Raw genomic sequence first — 22,245 nt, forward strand, 5'->3', positions numbered from 1 at the left:
AAACTTCCACTCCTGCCCTAACTTAGGCTATTTGTTTTCCATCTCTTCCATGGACTATGAAAGACCCTTCTAATTGTTCTCTCCTCCAGTTTTATGTCTATCTAATTCATCAAGACCATCACATAGAAAATACAAGATTCATTATGTCACTTCCTTCTAAAACTTTCCTATGGTGCAAAAGCATAAAGGCATTGCCAAAACCAGTGAGAATGGAGGCTTCAGGGGGATTAGCTTTATATTATTTGGCCCCTCCTACCCATCTCCCACTCCCATCCTTGTTTTTTATGTTCCAACAACACTCAATTACTTATTGTAGCCATTTGAGATATGTCATTTCTTATCTTCATTCCTTAACTTATACTGCCTTCTCTATTTGTATGTAAGCTGCCCTTCACCGAAGTAATGAGACATAGTGTGTTTGAGGAAGGGAAATTAAATATTTCTATTTTATAACTTAGAAAAATGAACTGAATCAGATATGCCTTATTTTCTTTCTTTTAAGGGATGTTACTGGCTGGTTTTGCCATAAGGAATGTTCCATACCTCAGTGATTACATCCAAGTTAATAGTACATGGTCTTCAATTTTAAGAAACACTGCCCTTACCGTTATCCTAATACAAGCTGGGCTTGGACTTGATCCACAGGTAGGTTTCTAATTATATCTTGAATAAAGATATTTTAAATATTAGAGGCTAGTAGAAAAGAAAAAGGCAGAATTTTTGTTACTGCTGTTGCAAGTAAAGCCTGTAAGGAAAAAAAAAAAGACAAAGATTTTGCAGAAATGTGGCATCTTTTAAGTTCTACTTCTGGTCATCATTATTACTGATATAAGGCAAAATTATTATGATGTGAGATTTCTATTAGAGATCATCTTTAATGATGTGAGATCTTTATTAGAGCTCATCTTTAATTATTTGCATAGAGATACGTGCCCCTTGCACAGCATTTGTATTATTTAGCAGCTGTGGCTTTTCTCTGGAGAATTATTTACTTTTCAGTTAAAAAAGGATAAGATCTACTCCTAAACCGTTTTTGCTTTTCTTTTATTTTGTTTCTCAGGAGGATTAGAAATTTGATAATATTTTTGTTCCATGACTTTTTTCCTACACTGAAGTATGTTCCTGATTATCTTTGCATCATTGTAGAAGCTAATCTTTTTAAATATTTCTTAAAATATCCCATAAATCTATTTGGGTTTTAAAAAGATGACTATTCATGAATATAACTGTACTCAAACACCAAATATATGAGTTTAGTAGAAATATTTCAAGAGCATAAAGACAGGGGATCCCTGGGTGGTACAGCGGTTTAGTGCCTGCCTTTGGCCCAGGGCACAATCCTGGAGACCCGGGATCGAATCCCACGTCGGGCTCCAGGTGCATGGAGCCTGCTTCTCCCTCTGCCTGTGTCTCTGCCTCTCTCTCTCTCTCTCTCTCTCTCTCTCTCTCTCTCTCTGACTATCATAAATAAATTTTAAAAAAAAGAGCATAAAGACAGTGATAATTATATCCTCCAGTAGAAAATTTGAGCCAATGAGAAAATTTTAAAATTCACCTTTTTAGTGAGATATGCTGTTTTTAAGTTATTTTCTCTTTTGGCACATTGATATTTTCTATTATAATTATCAAATTAATCAAACATATCATTTCTAAAAGTTAACTGATAGAAATAAACCTGTAGGTTACTTTCATTATACTATTTACAAGAAAGATTGCTGAAGGTAGGAATAGTTATTTAGTTACAGAGAAATGGAACTTTTAAAATAATTTAGATACAACAATGTTTTATAAAATGTGAAATAGTTTATAATCCAATCTGTGATGACATATAAAATTAGCTGCATTTGCATTTCAAGCCCAGTAGAACAATCTGGAAGATTTAACTTAGTAAAAGCTAATTACTCAGAAAAGACCATATATTTCAAAATTTACTTAAATAATTGTCTTATTGGCCATTATAAATTTGTCTAAATGTGATTATTTTTATGTTTCAGGCTTTGAAGAATTTGAAAAGAGTTTGTTTAAGATTGGCTATAGGTCCATGCCTAATGGAGGCATGTTCAACCGCTCTTGTTTCCCACTTCCTTATGAATTTTCCCTGGCAATGGGGATTTCTGTTGGGGTAACTTTTTCTCATTTTCTCTATGAAAATATTGAGTTAAGAATGCTTAGTTTAAAATTACCAGAATATTATATAGACAAACTTCTCATTAGAATTCTTTTCACAGTGGTAGAAAATCTTGGAAATTTGTTGGTCAGAAGCAGAGCCATGTCCTAAATCTACCATGTCCTTAACAAACATGCATGTTCCCTAAATGTTTAGTGCAAAATAATTCACTTCATCAATTTATTCCTTCTGTCCTATATTTTAAGCTATTTCTACTTTTCAACCCATCCAATGCCCTTTTCCTTATACATTGTATGTATATATTACATACACATATGAGAGAGATTCTGTATAGATATAGATATTATAGCAAAAACACTCTTTCCCTAAATCCGATGTCCCATCTGTTTTTACCCACTATTCATTTACCTTCATGTCCCAATTCCTCACTGTCTCTAGATCCTGACTGAACTCCTTTTCATTTTTCAATGCATTTACCTTTGGCCTCCACTTATCCATTTGAATGTAAAGTTCACCCATTACATACATACTTATTGCCAAATGCAATGTGTTTTTTAAAATTAGTTTTTATTATAAAATACCCAAATGAATTTTATTTTTGAAAAATTAGAACCTTACAGACAAAAGTAAAAAGCCTTTTAATCATGTTTTCAAATCCTAGTACCCATAGCCCTACCCAAAATAACAACTTTTATGAGTTTTATGTTATCATTCTAGATCTTTAAAAATAACATTTTGTGTGATTTATATGCAAATACACAAAAAATACTCTTTCCAGGGATATAGCTACTGTATACATATATACTATATAAATCATATCAAAGAATATCACTTTGTTTGCAGTTTCCTTTTTTTAATTCAACAGTATTCTTGAGATTTATACCTATTAAAAATGTAGTTCATTTGTTGTTTAATTGTTGTATAGTGTTACATTGCATGATAAGACCAGATTTCATTTACAGTGTTACAAAAAATACATTTTATTTGTCTCCTTTTACACAAATGTGGGTTTTCTAGAATGGTTACCTCGATTATGTGCATTTTCAGTTTTGATGGAACTGTCAAAATTCCTTCAACCCTATATCGAGCAGGGTATGAAAATAACCTATTATTTTCAAATCCTTGCAAATTCTTGATATTATCAAGCTTTATGATTTCTTCCACTCTGGTGAACAAAAAATGATATTTCTTTGTTGTTTTAAGATGCATTTACGTAATTATTAATGAGCTTTAGTATTTTGATACTAGCCTGTTTATATCCTTTTTCTACTTTTCTGTTGAGTTATTCTTTTCTTTCTTATTATTTCAGTGTTTTGTTACAAATATTGCAAATATCTTGTCCTAATATACCACTAGATATTTAACTTTGCTTATGGTGACTTTCTTTTTATTTAAAAAGGGCATTTTATTATTTCCAACAGATAAAAGAGCAAATACATAATATTCCTTGACCTTGAAAATCAAAAAGAAAAATGAGGCCATGGGGAGGCAGTGTAACTGTTTTTGATATACCAAAGGTTTTTTGATGTAATCAAATTTATCAATATTTGTGTTTCTGTTTAATAACTTTCTATGTGTCATTCAAAAGGTCCTTTTTACCAAAGGTTTTTTGATGTAATCAAATTTATCAATATTTGTGTTTCTGTTTAATAACTTTCTATGTGTCATTCAAAAGGTCACAAATATATTCTTCTATATTTTATTCTCATTACTTTTATGTTCATTTTTTAAAAATTCCTTTAAAATAGCTAGTTTATTACATGTGAGGATCTAGCTACATTGTTTTTCACATGAATAGGTAGTTGTCCCAACACCATTTATGGAAAACTTCTTTCTTTTCTCTATTGATTTGAAATACTGATTTTATAATCTAATAAATACCATATATTTGTTTTTATAATTTGTGTTCTGCTTTCTTCCAATCTATTTTGTCTATTTCAATGTCACTATTCTACAGTTTTAATTATTTTGCCTTTACAAAAACAGTATTTTTTTACATTGACTTCATTTTTCATTCTAAACCCTTATTCTCCCAAATGAGTCTTAAAATCAGCTAGTCTAGTTCAATGAAAAATCATGAGAATATTTTAATGGGCATAGCAACAAATTAATGAATTAATTTGGAGGAGAGATTATACCTTTAAAAATTGAGACCTGGGATCCCTGGGTGGCGCAGCGGTTTGGCGCCTGCCTTTGGCCCAGGGCGTGATCCTGGAGACCCGGGATTGAATCCCACGTCAGGCTCCCAGTGCATGGAGCCTGCTTCTCCCTCTGCCTGTGTCTCTGCGCCTCTCTCTCTCTCTCTGTGACTATCATAAATAAATAAAAATTTAAAAAAAAGATAAAATTGAGACCTCTCCCTAATTATTTAGGTGTTATCTTAAGTTCTACAATGTTTACAATTTTAAGAAAGATCTAGGCTATCTTCATAGTTTTTTTCTTAGGTATTTCGTGCTTTTTATTGATGATAGATTTTTTTCATAACATTTTCTACTTAGTTTTTGCAGATATTTGAGAAATCTACTAATAAAGTTTTATTGAGGTATAGTTCACATACAATAGAATGAGCACCTATTTTAGTGAACATTTCAGTGAGTTTTGAGAAATTTATATACACATGTAACCACCAGCACAACTGAGATGCCAAATATTTTCATTAACCCTCCAAAAATTTTCTTTACTCCCCCCAGTTAATTCCACATGAGCCATAGGCAATTCACAATCTACTTTCTGTCACAATGGACTCAATTTTTTAGAGTTTTAAGTAAATGTAGTTATATAACATGTCCTGTTTCCTTTCTGGCTTCATTTGGTCAGCGAGTTGTTTTTGAGATGCATCCATATTATCCATTCCATTTTATTGCAGAGTAGTATTTCATTGTATGAATATACCACTAACTATTCACTTCTTGATGGATGTTTAGATTGTTTCCAGTTCAGCCATTATAAATAAAGTTGTATGAACTTTTGCATTCAAGTCTTTGTGTAGACATATGTTTTCATTTCTTAGGGAAAAACCTAAGAATAGATTTGCAGAATCATATGGTAAGATGATTAATTTTATTTAACGGATCCCTGGGTGGTGCAGCAGTTTAGCGCCTGTCTTTGGCCCAGGGCGCGATCCTGGAGTCCCAGGATCAAGTCCCACGTCGGGCTCCCAGCATGGAGCCTGCTTCTCCCTCTGCCTGTGTCTCTGACTCTCTCTCTCTCTCTCTCTCTCTCTCTCTCTCTCTCTCAGGAATAAATAAATAAAATCTTTAAAAAAAAAATGGGGCACCTGACTGGCTCAGTTAGTAAAGCATGTAACTTTTGATCTATGTGTTGTGAGTTCCAGCCCCATGTAGAGATTACTTAAAAATAAAATCTTTAAAAGAATAAATAAAAATAAGTAAAAAGTGCCAGTTTTCCAAAGTATTATAGTACATTCCCACTAACAATGTATAAAATTCTAGGCCATCCACATCCTCTCCAATACTTGGTACTGTCTGTCTACTTAATTTTATCATTTTTTAGTGGATGCATAGTGGTATAAAGTTGTTGTTTTAGACAAGGGAAACAAAAGCAAAAATAAACTATTGGGACTGCATCAAGATCAAAAGCTTCTGCACAGCAAAGGAAACAATCAACAAAATTAAAAGACAACCTTTGGAATGGGAAAAGATATTTACAAATGACATATCTGATAAAGGATTGGTATCCAAAATATATAAAGAACTTATAAAACTCAATACCCCAAAAAACAAATAATCCAGTTTAAAACTGGGCAGAAGACATGATTAGACATTTTTCCAGAGAAGACATACAGATGGCTAACAGACACATGAAAAGATGCTCAACATCACTCATCATCAAGGAAATACAAATCAAAACTACAATTAAATAACACCTCACACATGTCACAATGGCTAAGATTAACAACACAGGAAACAACAGATATTGGTGAGGATACAGAAAAGAGGAATCCTCTTACACTCTGGATGGGAATGCAAACTGGTGGAACCACTCCGGAAAACAGTATGGAGGTTTCTCAAAAGGTTAGAAGTAGAACTACTCAGCAATCCAGTAGTTCTCTACTGGGTATTTGCCCAAAGGATAAAAAAATACTGATTCAAAGGAATACATGCACCCTAATGTTTATAGCAGCATTATCAACAATTGCCTAATTATGGAAAGAGTGTGTGTGTATATATATATATACATATATTCTCTAGTTCTATTTATATTGTTGCAAATGGCAAGATTTCATTCTTTTTTATGGCTGAACAATATTCCATTGTGTGTGTGTGTGTGTGTGTGTTTGCTATATCTTCAAGTTCATTGATCTTTGCTTCTAGTCTTCAACATTCTCTCAATCCTATCCAGTGATTTTCTTTTTAATTCAGATGTTGTATTTTTTTGTCATAAGCCATCATACATTTCTTTCCAACTTTATTAATATGTAATTCACATAAAACATTTTGTAAGTTAGATATACAACATGTTGATTTTATACACTTATATATTCCAAATGATTACCAACATACCATTAGTTAACAGTTCCATCTTGTCACATAATTACCTTTTGTTTGTGTGTGTAGTGAGAACATTTAAGACCATCTCCCTTAGCAACTTTCAAGTATATAATACAGTACCATTATCACCATGCTGTACATTAGATCTCCAAAATTTATTCATCTTATAATTGGAATTTTATAGTCTATTGACCAACATTTCCCCATTTCTTCTACCCTTCAGACCCTCATAACCACTATTCTATCTCTATGAGTTCAGTATTTTTAGATTCCACACATAAATGATATCATACAATATTTGTCTTTCTGTGTCTGACTTACTTCACTTAGCTTAATGCCCTCAAGGTCCATGTTGTTGTAAATGGCAGCATTTCTTTCGTTCTCATGGCTGAATAATATTCCATTGCGTACACACACACACACACACACCACACACACACATACCGCAACTTCTAGTTTATTTGTGCATTCTATTGTCAGTGGGAATTTATATTGTTCCCAGCTAGGGGTTGCTATTATTAATGCTCTTACAAACATTTTTGTAAATAACTCTTGATACATAGTTTTCTATAGATACATAATTAGGAATTGAATTGTTGGTTCACACAGTAACTATATGTTTAAAAGTTTGGATTACATCAAATTATTTTTCAGAATTCCTAATTTACATTTGCACCAGTAGTATATAAGAGTTCCTGTTATTCTAATCCCTGCCACTTCTTGGAATTATCAGTCTTTTTATTTTTTTATTTTTTTAAGGTTTTATTTATTTATTCATGAAAGACATAGAGAGAGGCAGAGACACAGGCAGAGGGAGAAGGCTCCATGCAGGGAGCCCAACATGGAACTCCATCCTGGGACTCCATCCTGGGACTCCAGGATCCCACCCTAGGCTGAAGGCGGTGCTAAACCACTGAGCCACTGGGGCTGCCCTATCAGTCTTTTTAACTTGAACTATTCACATGCGTATGTTGTGATAGCTCACTGGGATTATTTCTATTTCTCTGATTTCTAGTAAAGCTGAAGAGTGCCTGTTAAGTTTCTTTCCCATATTTCTTTTTTTTTTATTTTTATTTTTTTAAATTTTTTATTTATTTATTTATGATAGTCACACAGAATGAGAGAGAGAGGCAGAGACATAGGCAGAGGGAGAAGCAGGCTCCATGCACCGGGAGCCTGATGTGGGATTCGATCCTGGGTCTCCAGGATCGCGCCCTGGGCCAAAGGCAGGCGCTAAACCGCTGCGCCACCCAGGGATCCCTTCTTTCCCATATTTCTAATGGGTTTTTGGTTGTTGTTGCTTTTTCTGAATTTTTGATAGGAGTTCTTAACATATTCTTAGTCCTCTGTTAAATATGTTTTTTTTATTTTCCATTTTCCTTTTTCCATTTAGCAACTACCCTTTCTACTCCCTTAATGGTAGAAATTCTTCATTTTAATGTAGGCCAATCTGTCATTCTTTTTCTTTATTGTTAGTACTTTCTGTTTAAGAAGCCATTCCCTGGGCACCCCGGGTGGCTCAGCGGTTTAGCGCCACCTTCTGCCCAGGGCGTTATCCTGGAGACGTGGGATGCAGACCCACGTCAGGCTCCCTGTATGGAGCCTGCTTCTCCCTCTGCCAGTTTCTTTCTCTCTCTCTAATAAATAAATAAAAAATCTTAAAAAAAAGCCATTCCCTATCCAAAATAATAAAGATACTCTCTATATTATTTTCTGGTAATTTTACTGTTTTACCTTCACATTTAAATCCATAATCTACCTTAAATTGATTTTTGACATGAAAGAGGGCCAAGTTTTTTTCTGTCTCCCTGCTTCTCTGCCCTCAATTTAGGAATATCCAATTGACTCTGCACTATTGATATAAGTGACTACTTTTACCAGTCCTATTGCTCTATAGTGTATCCTTTGTCATAAATAATCTGTCCATATAAGTATGCATCTGTTTCTGGACTCTATTCTTAATCATTGTCTATTTGTCTATCTTCTGTGTTAATTACTACAACTTTGTAATAAATATTGATATCTTACATAACAAAACTTTTATGATCTCCAGATGGTCTTCACTATTAATAACCCTCTGTATTTCCATATAAAGTGAGAACCATTTTGTCAATTTTTACCAAAAATTTTCATTGAAATTATGTTGAATCTATCAGTTGGGAGATGATTGATACATTTATTGTATTGAGTTATTCAGTTCATACTCATGACTTGCCCCTCCATTTATTTAGGTATTCTCTAATTTTTCTTAAGGGATTTTTATTTCCTACATAGGATTTCTGTGTATGTTTAATTACATTTATTTCTAGGCATTTGATAGTTTTGAGGCAATTGTAAATAGTATGTCTGTACTTTTTAGGTTTTTATTACTTGTTGCTGGTATTCAGAAATATTGTTTATTTTTTATATTATTTTTGTCTCCAGAAACCTTTTTGTGCTCATTAATTAAAATTTATCTGTAGTTGCTTTGGTTTTTCTACACATATAGGTATGTCATCTGTGGATGACAGCCATACCTCTTTCTTTCTTTCTTTCTTTCTTTCTTTCTTTCTTTCTTTCTTTCTTTCTTTTTTTCTTCTTTCTTTCTTTCTTTCTTTCTTTCTTTCTTTCTTTCCTATTTTTCTTTCTTATGGCACTGATTAGGCCCTTAAATATAATAATGTTGATTAGAGTAGTGATAGTAAGCATCTTTGTTTTGATTCTATATCTGTCATAAGTGTTTTGTAGCTTCCCTTAATTAGATTAAGGAAATTTATATCCCTTCTTAGTTTGTTAAGTTTTTATTATACCTGGGTGTAGAATTTTATCAAATAATTGTTTGCTCCTATTGAGGCGATAATATAAATTTTCTCCTTTATTTTATTATAGTGAATTATGTTGATTAACTTTCTAATGTAAGCCAAAACTTTCATTTATGAAATAGATCCAATTTATTCATCCCACTTGTAATTTTCAACTTCTCTGTACCATTTTGTATTAGATATATATCTTACTAACAACTCAGAGCTAAATTTTAAAAATGCAGTCAAAGAGGCTCTTTCTTAACAGGTCCATCCAACCAATTCCTTGTAGGTCAATTTTTACTTAACCTTGCTTTTATTTCACTTTTTAAAATATTATACATTCATGTGAATTTCATTCTTTTTTCACTTTTTTAATCTTTTGTTGGATTAACAGCATTTTCTTTGTTCCACTTTTGTTTATTCCTTTAATACTTAGAAATTACAAACACATTCTCCTTGTAATTACCCAAAATTTTTGAAAAACCATACTTAATGGCTTGTTTTTACATTCCTTCACTGCCTCATACATTTCCCCACCAGTTAATATAATCTAGAATTTTAGTCTAAGATTATTTTTAAGTTTTCTTCACAATGAACTATAGATTTAGCAATGAATTTCACTACTCATCATTATTTCTTGTGATGATAATCACAATAATTATAGTAATAGCAAACATTTATATGGTGTTACCATGTGTCAGGCACTTTGTGAAGTACTTGATAATTTATTTAATCCTCACAAAGTTCTGTGAAGTAGATACTATTATTATTCTCATTTTTTTTGCATACAAATGGAGACAAGGAGATGCTACATGGTTTTCCTAACATCAGATGACTAGATAGATAGATCCAAAACTTTGGCTGTGCCTAGAGCCTTTATTCTTTTTTTTTTAATTTTTTTATTTATTTATGATAGCTACAGAGAGAGAGAGAGAGAGGCAGAGACACAGGCAGAGGGAGAAGCAGGCTCCATGCACCGGGAGCCTGACGTGGGATTCGATCCCGGGTCTCCAGGACAGCTCCCTGGGCCAAAGGCAGGCACCAAACCACTGCGCCACCCAGGGATCCCCTAGAGCCTTTATTCTTAATATCTCCATTATGCTACCTATGCCCTTTTATTTTTTTTAAACTCTTTTCTTTTGTACTAATTATCCTTCCTAATGAGTTGATCTCCCAGTTCTCTTCAAACTGATCAGTGGATAATAAACTGCATACTTGAATGTCTGAACATGACTTCTGTGTGACCCAGAATTGAATTTTAGATTCAAAAGTATTTTCTCAATACTTCAAGGATATTGGTGTTATCTCTTTGCATTAGTTTTGCCCATGAGGAGTCTCTTATCAAACTAATTTTTAATTCCTTTTCTAGGTAAGCTATCCCAATCTTGTTTTCTCTCTCTCTCTTTGGAAGCTCAGTATTCTGAATTATTCCAATTAATTTCTTGCTGTACAAAGTATGTTCTTTGGACAGCAACATTAGTATCACCTAAAAGCTTGTTAGAAATGCAGAATCTTGGTCCCAGATCTTTTGAAATAGAATCTGCATTTTTATGAGATTCTCATGTATCTTGTTTTCATATTAAAGTTTGAAAAGAGCAGTCTCAGATAGGTCTCTTTATTTAGTGAAAATTTTCAAACTTGTACAGGAGTAGAGAGAATACTAACAAACTCCCAAATATCCTTAATTTAGACTTGATAGTCCCTAATGAATCCTAAAGTAAATTACACAAATGATGGTATTTCATCCCTGTATCCTACAGTATGCATTTCTAAAAGGTAATGGCATTTTTCTTACTAAATTAACAATTCCTTAGTATCATGAGGTGAATCTTTTAAAAATCTGTTCTACTAAATATTTGGTGTGATGTGTCAATCAAAGGGTTGTGTATCTATTTTTTTTTCCAGGTCTTGAGTATGTCTTTATCCTCTCTGGAGTTCTCTTCTATTATGCCCTTTTGTAACTCCTCTATACCTATTAAGTTTTCTTTATACTTTTTTTGTGCTTACCTTTTTGCAGTACATGCTGGAAAATTTTCTCTGCACAGTCCTCTAGCTTCTTAAGTCACTTTTTAGCTATGTTTGTATCACTAATTATTTTAATTTGGAGAATTTGTTGTTAATTTCTAGAAACTATCATTAAATTTTTATGGGTAGATGCAGTATACTTTCATGATTCAGAGGGTATTTATAGTTATCCTGAGGTCTTGGTTTGGTTTCTGTCTTCCTAGTATATCTCTTTTCTCAGGTATAAATTTTTTCTCCTTAATGAGCATGGTGCCCCAAAGTGACAGATTTCTCTAAATATTTTCTGATCCTTGAATGGGGGCCCATTTTTGTATTTTACTCTTAACATTAATTTGTGATTAGTTTATTATCTATTGGGTTTTTTGTTTGTTTGTTTTGTCTTCTTGAAGGGAATAGTCCAACCAAATTACCAAACAAGGTATCTCAGAGGCTCAGACTGAGACTAAGATTCTTATGCAAATAATGTATTCAGGGATGTCTCAGTAGAAACCTCTGAGTGAAGGAAGCTACGGGGAAAATCAATGGTTCCCAAACTTTGCTATACATTAAAATCACCTGAGGAGCTTTCAAAAATCCCAATAATCAGAAGAATAATGTCAGCAACATGGAAGAATACAAAGCCCCAGGCTCTCCTCACACAACACTGACTTAAAAACATAAGAACCAGATTACCTTTGTGAGAACTCCCTTCCAAGTGCAAGGCCAAAGACACATGGGAGCAGTTAGAACACCTCATTGCACTTACCTACCATACCTCATCCCCTCCCTGCACAGCAAGGGGCAATTGGGAGAAAGCTCCCAACTCCTGGCTTCTCCATCAGGAAGGAGAGAAAAAGGCTAAAGCATATGTTCTTCATTTTGACTTTTTGAGCTGAGGGACTTGTTTCTGTCTCACCTGACTCAGAATGCTGGCAGAAAAAAGAGTGGCACACTTTGGATACCTGAGGCCTATTGAAAACAAGGGATCTCAGAAATATTTGCACATCGATGTTTATTGGAACATTATTTACAATAGCCAAGAAGTAGAAGCAGCCCACACTGACAGATGAATGAATGAAGAAAATGTGGTGTATACATAGAATGGAATATTATTCACCTTTTAAAAAAGAAAGAAATTCTGTCCCATTCTATAACATAGGTGAACCTTCAGGACATTATGCTGGGATAAATAAGCCAGGACAATACTGTATGATTCCACTGATATATCTAAAGTAGTCAAAATCATAGTAATAGAAAGTATAATGATGGTTGCTAGGGGCTGGGGTGAGAGAGAAAGAGGACTTGTTTGATGGTTATATAGAGTTTTAGTTTTGTTAAGACAAAAAAGTTCTCGAGATCTGTTATACAGCAATGTGAATACGGTTAACACTACTAAACTGCACACTTAAAAATGGTTGAGGACAAATTTTATATTATGTCAATTTCCTTGCCACAATTTTAAAAAATTGTTTAAAATGCTAGTACCAGGTCAAAGACCATCTTATATCAGATCAGTATGTCTTGGAATGGGAGCCAGGCATCAGTATTTTGAAAGATCCCCAAGTACATTGTACTCAGTATCTCAGATCACTCCCACTGATCCCTACTTTCTGATATTTACAACTTTGTGTAGCATCCTCTTCTTGAATATGGGCTGGACTTACTTGCTTCTAACAAACAAAATATGGTGGAAATGGTAGAATGTCAATTCTAAAATTAGGTCATGAGAAGACCATGCCTTCTATCTTGTATGTTCTCTCTTGCATTTTCTTTGATTGCTTCTCTTGGGGGAAGCCAGCTGCCATATTATGAGTACAGCCCCGTTGATTGAGAAGCACCCATGACAAAATATTGAAAGCCTGCAGCAGCCATGTAACTAAAGCAGATCATCTTCTACCTACCTCATGAGAGACCTGGATTCAGAGGCATACAACAAAGCCACACCCAGATTCCTGGCCCACAGAAATTGTGTGATAAGTGTTGTTTTAAGCTACTAAATTTGGAAATAATATGTTAAGCAGCTACCGATAAATAATATACCAGGTGATTCCAAAGTGCTGTAAAGTTTAGAAACAATCAAGCTAGGCAAATAAGTATTTTCAGAGAATTCTAGGCTCTTCTTGAGTCCATGGGGAAGTTTTGAGAGTAAACTGTATCAGATTGTATAGCCAGAGGCAAAGTACTAAACTATCAGACCCTCTACTTCAGTCAATAATTGACAGGAGCTGTCTAGAAGAAGGAGTGGGGGGAAAACCTCCTTAGCATCCCCAAGTAAGCTCTTCTCAGCAGAGTAAGACTGCTAGAAAGCTCCAGGTGTAGGGGTTAGCAGCCAGCAGCAGCATCTGGGGGATGTGTGCACTGGTAAACAGGTTCTGGTGGGGCACCAAAAACATCTCTGCACAAGGTATATACTTCATTCTTTATAAAGTGAATGTGGAAGAGATGAGGTAAGGTACTGAATGGGATATACCAACAAAAGACATTGCATCCACCCCAGGAATTTTCTCATTTGCCTTTGCTCATTGTTCCTTCTTTGGGGCAGACATCTCTGTTCCTTACTGACTTGTCCAAAAGTTAGAAATGGGATGGAGAGTACAGTTGTCTGGCCATTCTTACTCCAAATAATCATCCATTGGATTTCCTCAGAGATCCCTCCTGCTCCTGGCATCTATTTCTGAGCTTGGAGCATTTTCAGAAATCTCTTTTGTAGCAATATTTCCTTACACACACTTGTCCTATGATTTTTTTCAATCTTAAACTGTGTCTTATCTTCCTTGGATATACTTGGTTTCTTACGCACTGGAGATTCTCCTTTTTTTTTTTTTTCCTAGTTAGGTTATGAGTTTTTGTATTATTTTTATATCTTCATCTCAAAGATTTAGGGATGAAGGTAGAGGCAATTTGTTCCCAAACCAGCATCTTCAATGAAATCTCTATAACTTTCAACCAGTAGTAAAAAACATGTAAAAATTTTTACCACCATTAAATGACATTAACTCAGCATTTTTACTTTGAAGTTATTGTAAATCTGTAAAGGTTAATGTATTTGTTGTACAGTTTAATATAAAACACTGCTTTGTTAAAAGGATGTTTTAAAATTGGTTTTCAAAGTCTTTCTATTAGTTTTGTACTAGGTGCTGTCTCTCCTGCTGTGGTTGTCCCTTCCATGCTTCTTTTGCAAGAAAATGGATATGGCATTAAGAAAGGCATCCCAACCTTACTAATAGCTGCTAGCAGTATGGATGACATCATAGCAATCACTGGATTCAATACATGCTTGAGCATAGTCTTCTCCTCAGGTAAACAAATTACAACTGCCATCTCATTCATAGCTTTTTCTAGTCATTAAACAAGGTTCCTGGCTTTGCTTCTTTATTAACATTTATTTATTTTTGCATGTAACATATTTTCATTCTTCATAGAAACTCATTCTAGGGCAGGGAAGAAGTTTCAATGGATTAAGAAACCACTATTTAACAAAAGATTTTACTTTAATAACCAAATATTGTAATGAATCTGATATCCCATATTATCATTTTTCTGTTCATGTTGCTTTGAAATTTTATCACAGTTTTCAATAAAAAATTTTAAGCAGAAATATAATTAATACTGGTATTTAATATATGTTTCTAAAATGTGCCTTTTTGGCCATCATTATAAATATTTGTTTTGTTATTAAGAGAACCTAAATATATAGAGCATGAACAGCTATGTATCTTTTTGGTAGTGGTGGGACAAGATCTGCAGCAATTCTGAATCCCAAAATATTTGATCTTGAATGTCAGTCTCCAGAAATTGTGAAAGTAAATGTTTCCTTGTTTTGTAATGCTTTAATTATCTGCAATGTTTGAAATTCAGTCTTCTGTATTATTGAAGCACCAAAATATTTCTTAAGTTGAGCAATAATTTGTATAGTTTCTCTTAAAAACGTAAGACATAAATAAGGAAAAAAAAGGAAAAGATAAAAATAAACTCTATAACAGCCACAGGAATAATAACTGACTCTTGATATGAATCTAGAGTTCTCCTTCTCCCTCTCTCTCTCCCCCTCTCTCTCTGACTTCCCTCCCAATAGTCTTCGAAATTTATAAGAATTGGCCTTACTTTCTTGTAACCTGATTCTTTCCAGTAAATATATTTCCATGATATTTTAATTATATAGTTTTCTATTGGCTGCATCATACTTATTGATGTAACCTGTTGAAAATTGAAGTTGACTCCAATGTTCACTATTAAAATAATGCTTGGGGGATCCCTGGGTAGCTCAGCGGTTTAGCGCCTGCCTTCAGCCCAGGGCCTGATCCTGGGGTCCCAGGATCGAGTCCCACATCGGGCTCCCTGCATGAAGTCTGCCTGTGTCTCTGCCTCTCTCTCTGTGTCTTTCATGAATAAATAAATAAAATCTTTAAAAAAATAAAAAATAAATAAAATAAAATAATGCTTGGTTGAATGTCTTATAGCCAAATAGTTGTGCTTAACCTTAATAATTTTGAAATATAGTATATATCTATACTATATATCGTACTACAATATCATGTCCTACCAGGGTGTAAAAGTGTGCCACTCCCTCTTCACCTTCTTCAAAACTTGGTATTACTAGTCTTTTATATCTTTGTTAATTTGATAGGCGAAAGATAAGTCCTCTTTAAATGAGGTACTTTGGGATCCCTGGGTGGCACAGCGGTTTGGTGCCTGCCTTTGGCCCAGGGCGCAATCCTGGAGGCCTGGGATCGAATCCCACGTTGGGCTCCCGGTGCATGGAGCCTGCTTCTCTCTCTGCATGTGTCTCTGCCTCTCTCTCTCTCTGTGTGTGTGTGTGACTATCATAAATAAATAAATAAAAATTTAAAAAATAAACGAAGTACTTTGTACTTTGAATACTAGTGATATTTTAAAATGTTCATGTTTGTTGACCACTGGCATCCTGAAATGTTTTATAAATTACTTTTCTTGAAGTCTTTTGCTTTTATCTTATAGGTGTATTCATCTTTGGTTCTTTTTGATAAGATTCTGCATAAAATTGAGAATTATAACCTTTTGTCTTATATCCTATAATTTTCCGTATTTATAATTTTACTTTTGATTTTATCTTTTTTTTGTAATTCAGAATTTTCTAATTTTTTATTGTTAATCTGACAATTTTTCCTTCATAACTAATATCAGTAATTCTTTCAAAAAATATTTTTTGTGTTCCTCTTCCATTGTGCCAACAACTGTGCCAAATACTGAGGATAATTTTACTGAGTAATTTCTTGGTACTTGCTCCAAGTTCCATCTATTTCCACTCATTTAATAGTCACACAACAGTACTAATTTTACAGAATAAGAAACCAAGGAACAGAGGTTAAGTAACTTGCTCAAAGTCAGAGAATCCAAAAGTTAGGGAAGCCAAGATGCAGTCTGGCAATCTGACCCCAGACCACACTTTTAAATGCTATTCTATACTGTTTACACAGCAGAGAAGACCATGTGGCTCATGTTCTCAAGGAGTTTGTGTTAAATAAATAATTACAAACTGTGATGAATAGTATATAGTATAGGGTACTGTGGAACATGCTACCAGAGATCAAACCTAATTTGAGGACAGAAAGAGTAAAAAACCAAAAGCAGAAACATGCTTAGAAAACCCTCTTTACTCATGCCTATGTAAACTGTCATTTAAAATGTTAAGGATTTGAGGCACCTGGGTGGCTCAGTCGGTTAAGTGTCTGCCTTCCGTTCAGGTCATGATCCTAGACTCCTGGGATCAGCTCCTAGTCAGCTCCCTGCTCATCAGGGAGCCTGCTTCTCTCTCTCCCCAACCCCCCACTGCTGGTATTCTCTCTCACTATCTCTCTCTCTCTCTTAAATAAATAAAATGTTTTTTTAAAAGGGCCTTTTAAAGTTTTATTTTTACAGTAGATCTTCAATACATCTATATTTTAGAATATGGTAGATACGGAGACCTAACCCTATCTTCTAGGTTAATTGGCCTTTTTATCATTATATAATGCCCTTCTTTATCTCTTGTGACTTATTTGTATTTGACTTAAATTTTAATTTGTGTGATATAAGTATGACCACCCTGCTGTCTTTTGGTTATCATTTGCATGGAATATCTTTTTCCATCCCTGTAGTTATAAAACCTTAGAGTGATACTTTAATTTCAATCACATATAAAAATTCTAATCCTTTACATCTCACCCTCTTCACTTTGTTATCCATGTCACAAATTATATCTTTTTATGTTATCTATCTACTAATGCTGTCTTACAGTCATTTTTATGTCTTTATCTTAAATTCTGTAACAGAATTGAATTCTGTTTCAACACTTTAAATATACCATCCTACACCTTTCTGGTCTGTAGGGTTTCTGCTCTGAGATCCTCAGATAATCTTATAGGAGTTTCCTTGTACATGATAAGCCACTTTTCTCTTGCTACAACTTCTTAATTTGTTTGTGGAATTCCATCAAGTTTTGGACTGTATATTGTTGTTAATGCCTTCTTGGGGGATCAAGGTTCTGTGGCTTCCCATTCTACCACCTTGCTTTTGTCACCCCACATTTCTATTATATTTGCATGAAAAATATTTCTAAAATATATCTATTTACATACCTACATTGGGCTAAATACCCATAGCATAACAACTTTTTTGTGACTTAGAATCTTTTTGGTTTTTAATTTATTACTCTAACTACAGACATGGGTACATAAAATATGTTGGAAACTCAATTGATTGCTGACTGGAATATTCCTAGGATTGACACTGGAATAAATCTTTTTTTCTGTTGTTAAATTTTTCTTTTTTATCTTTGCCATTTGTTCCTTTGTTATAATAGTATATCAGAGAAGAAACATTCCCAGACATGTGTGCTAGGTGCTAGAGGTGCTCCTTTGTCCATCTCTGTCCATTCTTCCACTTCCCCTGGTCTTTTAGGTTGTGTTTATAAGGGAGGACACACAGTTTATTACTTTCTTGTTTTCTGGCCTATATTTTCAATGAATATTTCTGAATTGCGTGTATTTATTAAATCATTTGAAAGTACATACTAAGTTTATCAAATAGACCATGATGTTTTCAACTATATAAATATTAAAGATCCACTTTTATATATTTGCTCTAGAAGATATGTACCTTTCCTTATGAACTACGTAGATTTGGTCTTCTGATATGTTACGTATGTGAAAATATTATTTTTTGAAATGTTTCCCTTATTGTGTGCACTTATAGGTGGTATACTTAAAAATGTCCTTGTCTCTTTTCGGGACATACTTATTGGTGTTCTGGCAGGAGCTATTTTGGGAATTTTTCTTCAATATTTTCCAAGTGAAGATCAGGTAAATAAAAAGTTAATCTATTTTTTGTAAGTATAGTTGTAGACATTTCTTTCAAAAATTTGAACTTTTAGAAGATCCATGAATATTACATGTAATATTTAATTCTCTTTCCCCAAAATAGCTCCCAGTGCTACTCTCTGTTTAAAATGGAGCACAGTTGGGGATCCCTGGGTGGCGCTGCAGTTTGGCGCCTGCCTTTGGCCCAGGGCGCGATCCTGAAGACCCGGGATCGAATCCTACATCGGGCTCCCGGTGCATGGAGCCTGCTTCTCCCTCTGCCTGTGTCTCTGCCTCTCTCTCTCTCTCTGTGACTATCATAAATAAATAAAAAATTTAAAAAAATAAAAAATAAAATGGAGCACAGTTGTAATTGATTCAGGTCAATGGCCTTGACTGAAGTCTCTGCATCTTGATTTGGCGAATAAGAATATCAGAGAAGTGTACATAACCCAGAGTACCTTCTCTATTCCACCCCAGCCCTTTATTCATTCATTAAATTTCCTATTGACCCCTGACAATTTTCCCTAATCTTTTTTCCCTCAAATTTTCCCTTGAACATTTTTGGGGAAATAGATTGCCATTTATCTCTGCATATTTTCTGACTTAAATTCACTCCCACTCCCTTTGACTAAGGCAACACTATTAAACTCTACCCATTACTTCCCTAAAGGATATGCCATTACTCTTGTATTTCTGTTAACTTCCACCTTAACTTCCCTGTAACAGCTGTCTCAGCTAAAGAGATATTCAAAACTTTGTTTTTAAAGAATTCTTTGGTATGTTATATATCCAAACTACAGTTTATGTGGGTCTCTTTCCTTTCTTCTTTACTTATAGCTAAAGTACTGTAGCCATTTCACTGACATTAATATCAGAGATGTGGCAAAAGTTAAAACTTCATAATTGCACATATTTTTCACTTGATACCAAGTCTGCTAAAATATTTGGAAAGAAAGAAAGTAAAAATTTTAGACACTTTAATATGACATATAGAGACATGATACCAAAGGGTTAATAATAAATGGTAGATGTAAACATTATATTAAATGTTAAATGTAAAGTAATTTCTAAATATCTACCTAATTCTAGACAAAATGTCCACTGAAGAGAGCATTTCTTATTTCGAGTATATGTGTTTCTGCTGTCTTGGGCGGCCATCGTATTGGTTTACATGCAGCTGGAGGATTATGCACACTAGTGTTGAGCTTTGTTGCAGGGTTAAATTGGTCCACAGAAAAGGTAAATATCTTTAATACATCATTTTAAGATAAAATAACTGTATTTTTAAAATATCTATAATAAACATTTAGGAAATCTCTTTGTTTCAGTTGGAAGATGTTCCAGAAATTTGTGTCTTCAAGGATGTGTATAAATTAATCAAAGAAGTAAAAATATTTGGGAAAAGGACCTGGGAATACACTAGAATGCAATTAGAAGTTGAGTTATCACATCAGGCTGCTTTCTTTTTCCCAAGTTTTGTGCAATATGATTGTATAACTTATTGATTTAATTATTTTATTCATTAAAATTTTAGTTATGCAATTAATACATGACAAATACTCATAACAGATTAGAAAAATACAGAAAGCCCACATACAGAATGAAATGTAAAAGACTCCTTTTCCCCTACCACTCCCAAATATCAGACCCCCTTTCCTAGAATCAATCATCTCATTTAATCAGTTCTCCGTTTGTAGACATTTAGTTCCTTTCCATTTTTGATATTATAATGCTACCATGAACAATCCTGTTCATGTGTATTTTTGCATATGTACAAGTGCTTTTGTAAAAATAGATTCCTAGAAATGTAATTGCTGACTTTAAAAATGGAATGTTTCTATTTTTGATGAGTACTGCCAAATTATCCCTTCAAAGATTTTAAACAATCTGATGGGTAAAAAATGATACAACCTTGGTATTCTTTGTTTACATTTCTGATTAGTAGTGTAGTAAACTTCTCTTCATATATGTTTTAACTACCTATTCATCTTCTTTGCCCATTATTTTAGTTGATTGATTTGCCTTTTTTCCTAATTTATTTCTCTATACCTTAGTGTTACTACTCTTTTGTTCTATATATATTGCACATAATTTTTGCTTATTTTCAACTTTGTTTATACTGTCTTTTGTATTGAAGTCAAATTACCTGTAGTCAAAACTGACCTTTTTTTTTTTTTTTTGGTTCTGTATCTCGTTTAAGAAGAATATCTTCACCCCAGATTGCAAGATTGTAAACGTAATGTCTTCTATAGTATCATCTAATACTTTGGTAGTTTTTTTGTTTTATTTTTGCATTTAGTGCTTTAATTCATCTGGAATTTATTTTTGTAAATGTTGTGAGATAAGGATATGTGTGTGTGTTCATAAATATGTATACACATACATATATGCATATAAACTGGTTAGTCATTTTTTACTAAATTATTTATCGACTAACCCATTAACTATTCAGTGATTTTTTTGAAAGATTTTATTTATTTATTCATGAAGGACACAGCGAGAGAGGCAGAGACATGGGCAGAGGGAGAAGCAGGCTCCCATGGGGATCCCAATGTGGAACTCAATCCCAGGACCCCGGGATCACGACTTGAGCCCAAGGCAGACCCTCAACCACTGAGCCACCCAGGTGCCCTAAAGAATATATTCTAAAAATTAAAAGTAACAGGGGCACCTGGGTGGCTCCGTTGGTTAAGTGTCTGCCTTCGGCTCAGGTCATGATCTTGGGATCCTGGAATGGAGCCCCATGTCAGGCTCCCTGCTGAGCGGGGAGTCTGTTTCTCCCTCTCCCTCGGTACCGCCTCCCTACCCGCCTTCTCATGCTTTCTCTCTCTCTCTCTCTCTCTCTCTCTCTCTCTCTCAAATGAATAAATAAAATCTGTATTAAAAACAAATAAGAGAGACACCTGGGTGGCTCGGCGGTTTTAGCATCTGCCTTTGGCTCAGGGCATGGTCCCTGGAGTCCCACATCGGGTTCCCCACAGGGAGCCTGCTTCTCCCTCTCCCTGTGTCTGCTTCTCTCTCTGTGTCTCTCATGAATACATAAACAAGATCTTTTTTAAGAAATGGGATAATGTCCCACCAAGAAGAAAGGGTAATATTGTTTTTTTGTTGTTTTTTTTTCCTCTTTTAAACTTCACTTTTATAAATCAGAAAACTCAGTCATGAGGGAGATAGTTACAAACATAGTTTATACCCAAAGGATATTACAGTTTTATCTTCTTTAAAAAAAAAAAAAAGATAAATAAGCGCATACTGAAACTAAAATTTCTTTATCCAAATTCCTGGAGAAGAGCTAGAGTACTGTTATATCAATAGGGGACTTTGTTGTAACCACATAATTGGGGAAGTAGCACTGGGAGAGGTTCACTCTCAGAAAGGAAAGCCAGGCAGGCAATCAAATTAAGAATCTATGTATGGGGCAGCCCTGGTGGCACAGCGGTTTAGCGCCACCTGCAGCCTAGGGACCTGCAGCCTAGGGACCTAGGTCTCTCCTGGAGACC

At 34.2% G+C, this 22,245-nt stretch overlaps 1 protein-coding gene across 1 annotated transcript in view; it reads left to right on the forward strand.

The window, feature by feature from the left end:
• SLC9B1 (solute carrier family 9 member B1) overlaps positions 1 to 22,245 on the forward strand; it is a 60,459-nt gene that overhangs the window by 34,126 nt on the left and 4,088 nt on the right. The window contains exons 5-9 of the mRNA XM_055342350.1: positions 503 to 645; positions 1,995 to 2,122; positions 14,550 to 14,725; positions 18,639 to 18,745; positions 19,835 to 19,984. Coding sequence (XP_055198325.1) covers positions 503 to 645; positions 1,995 to 2,122; positions 14,550 to 14,725; positions 18,639 to 18,745; positions 19,835 to 19,984 — 704 coding nt within the window. The remainder of the gene's footprint in view (positions 1 to 502; positions 646 to 1,994; positions 2,123 to 14,549; positions 14,726 to 18,638; positions 18,746 to 19,834; positions 19,985 to 22,245) is intronic.

The sequence above is a fragment of the Nyctereutes procyonoides genome, unplaced genomic scaffold (assembly GCF_905146905.1).
Source record: "Nyctereutes procyonoides isolate TBG_1078 unplaced genomic scaffold, NYPRO_anot_genome, whole genome shotgun sequence".
In the NCBI taxonomy this organism is placed as follows: Eukaryota; Metazoa; Chordata; class Mammalia; order Carnivora; family Canidae; genus Nyctereutes; species Nyctereutes procyonoides.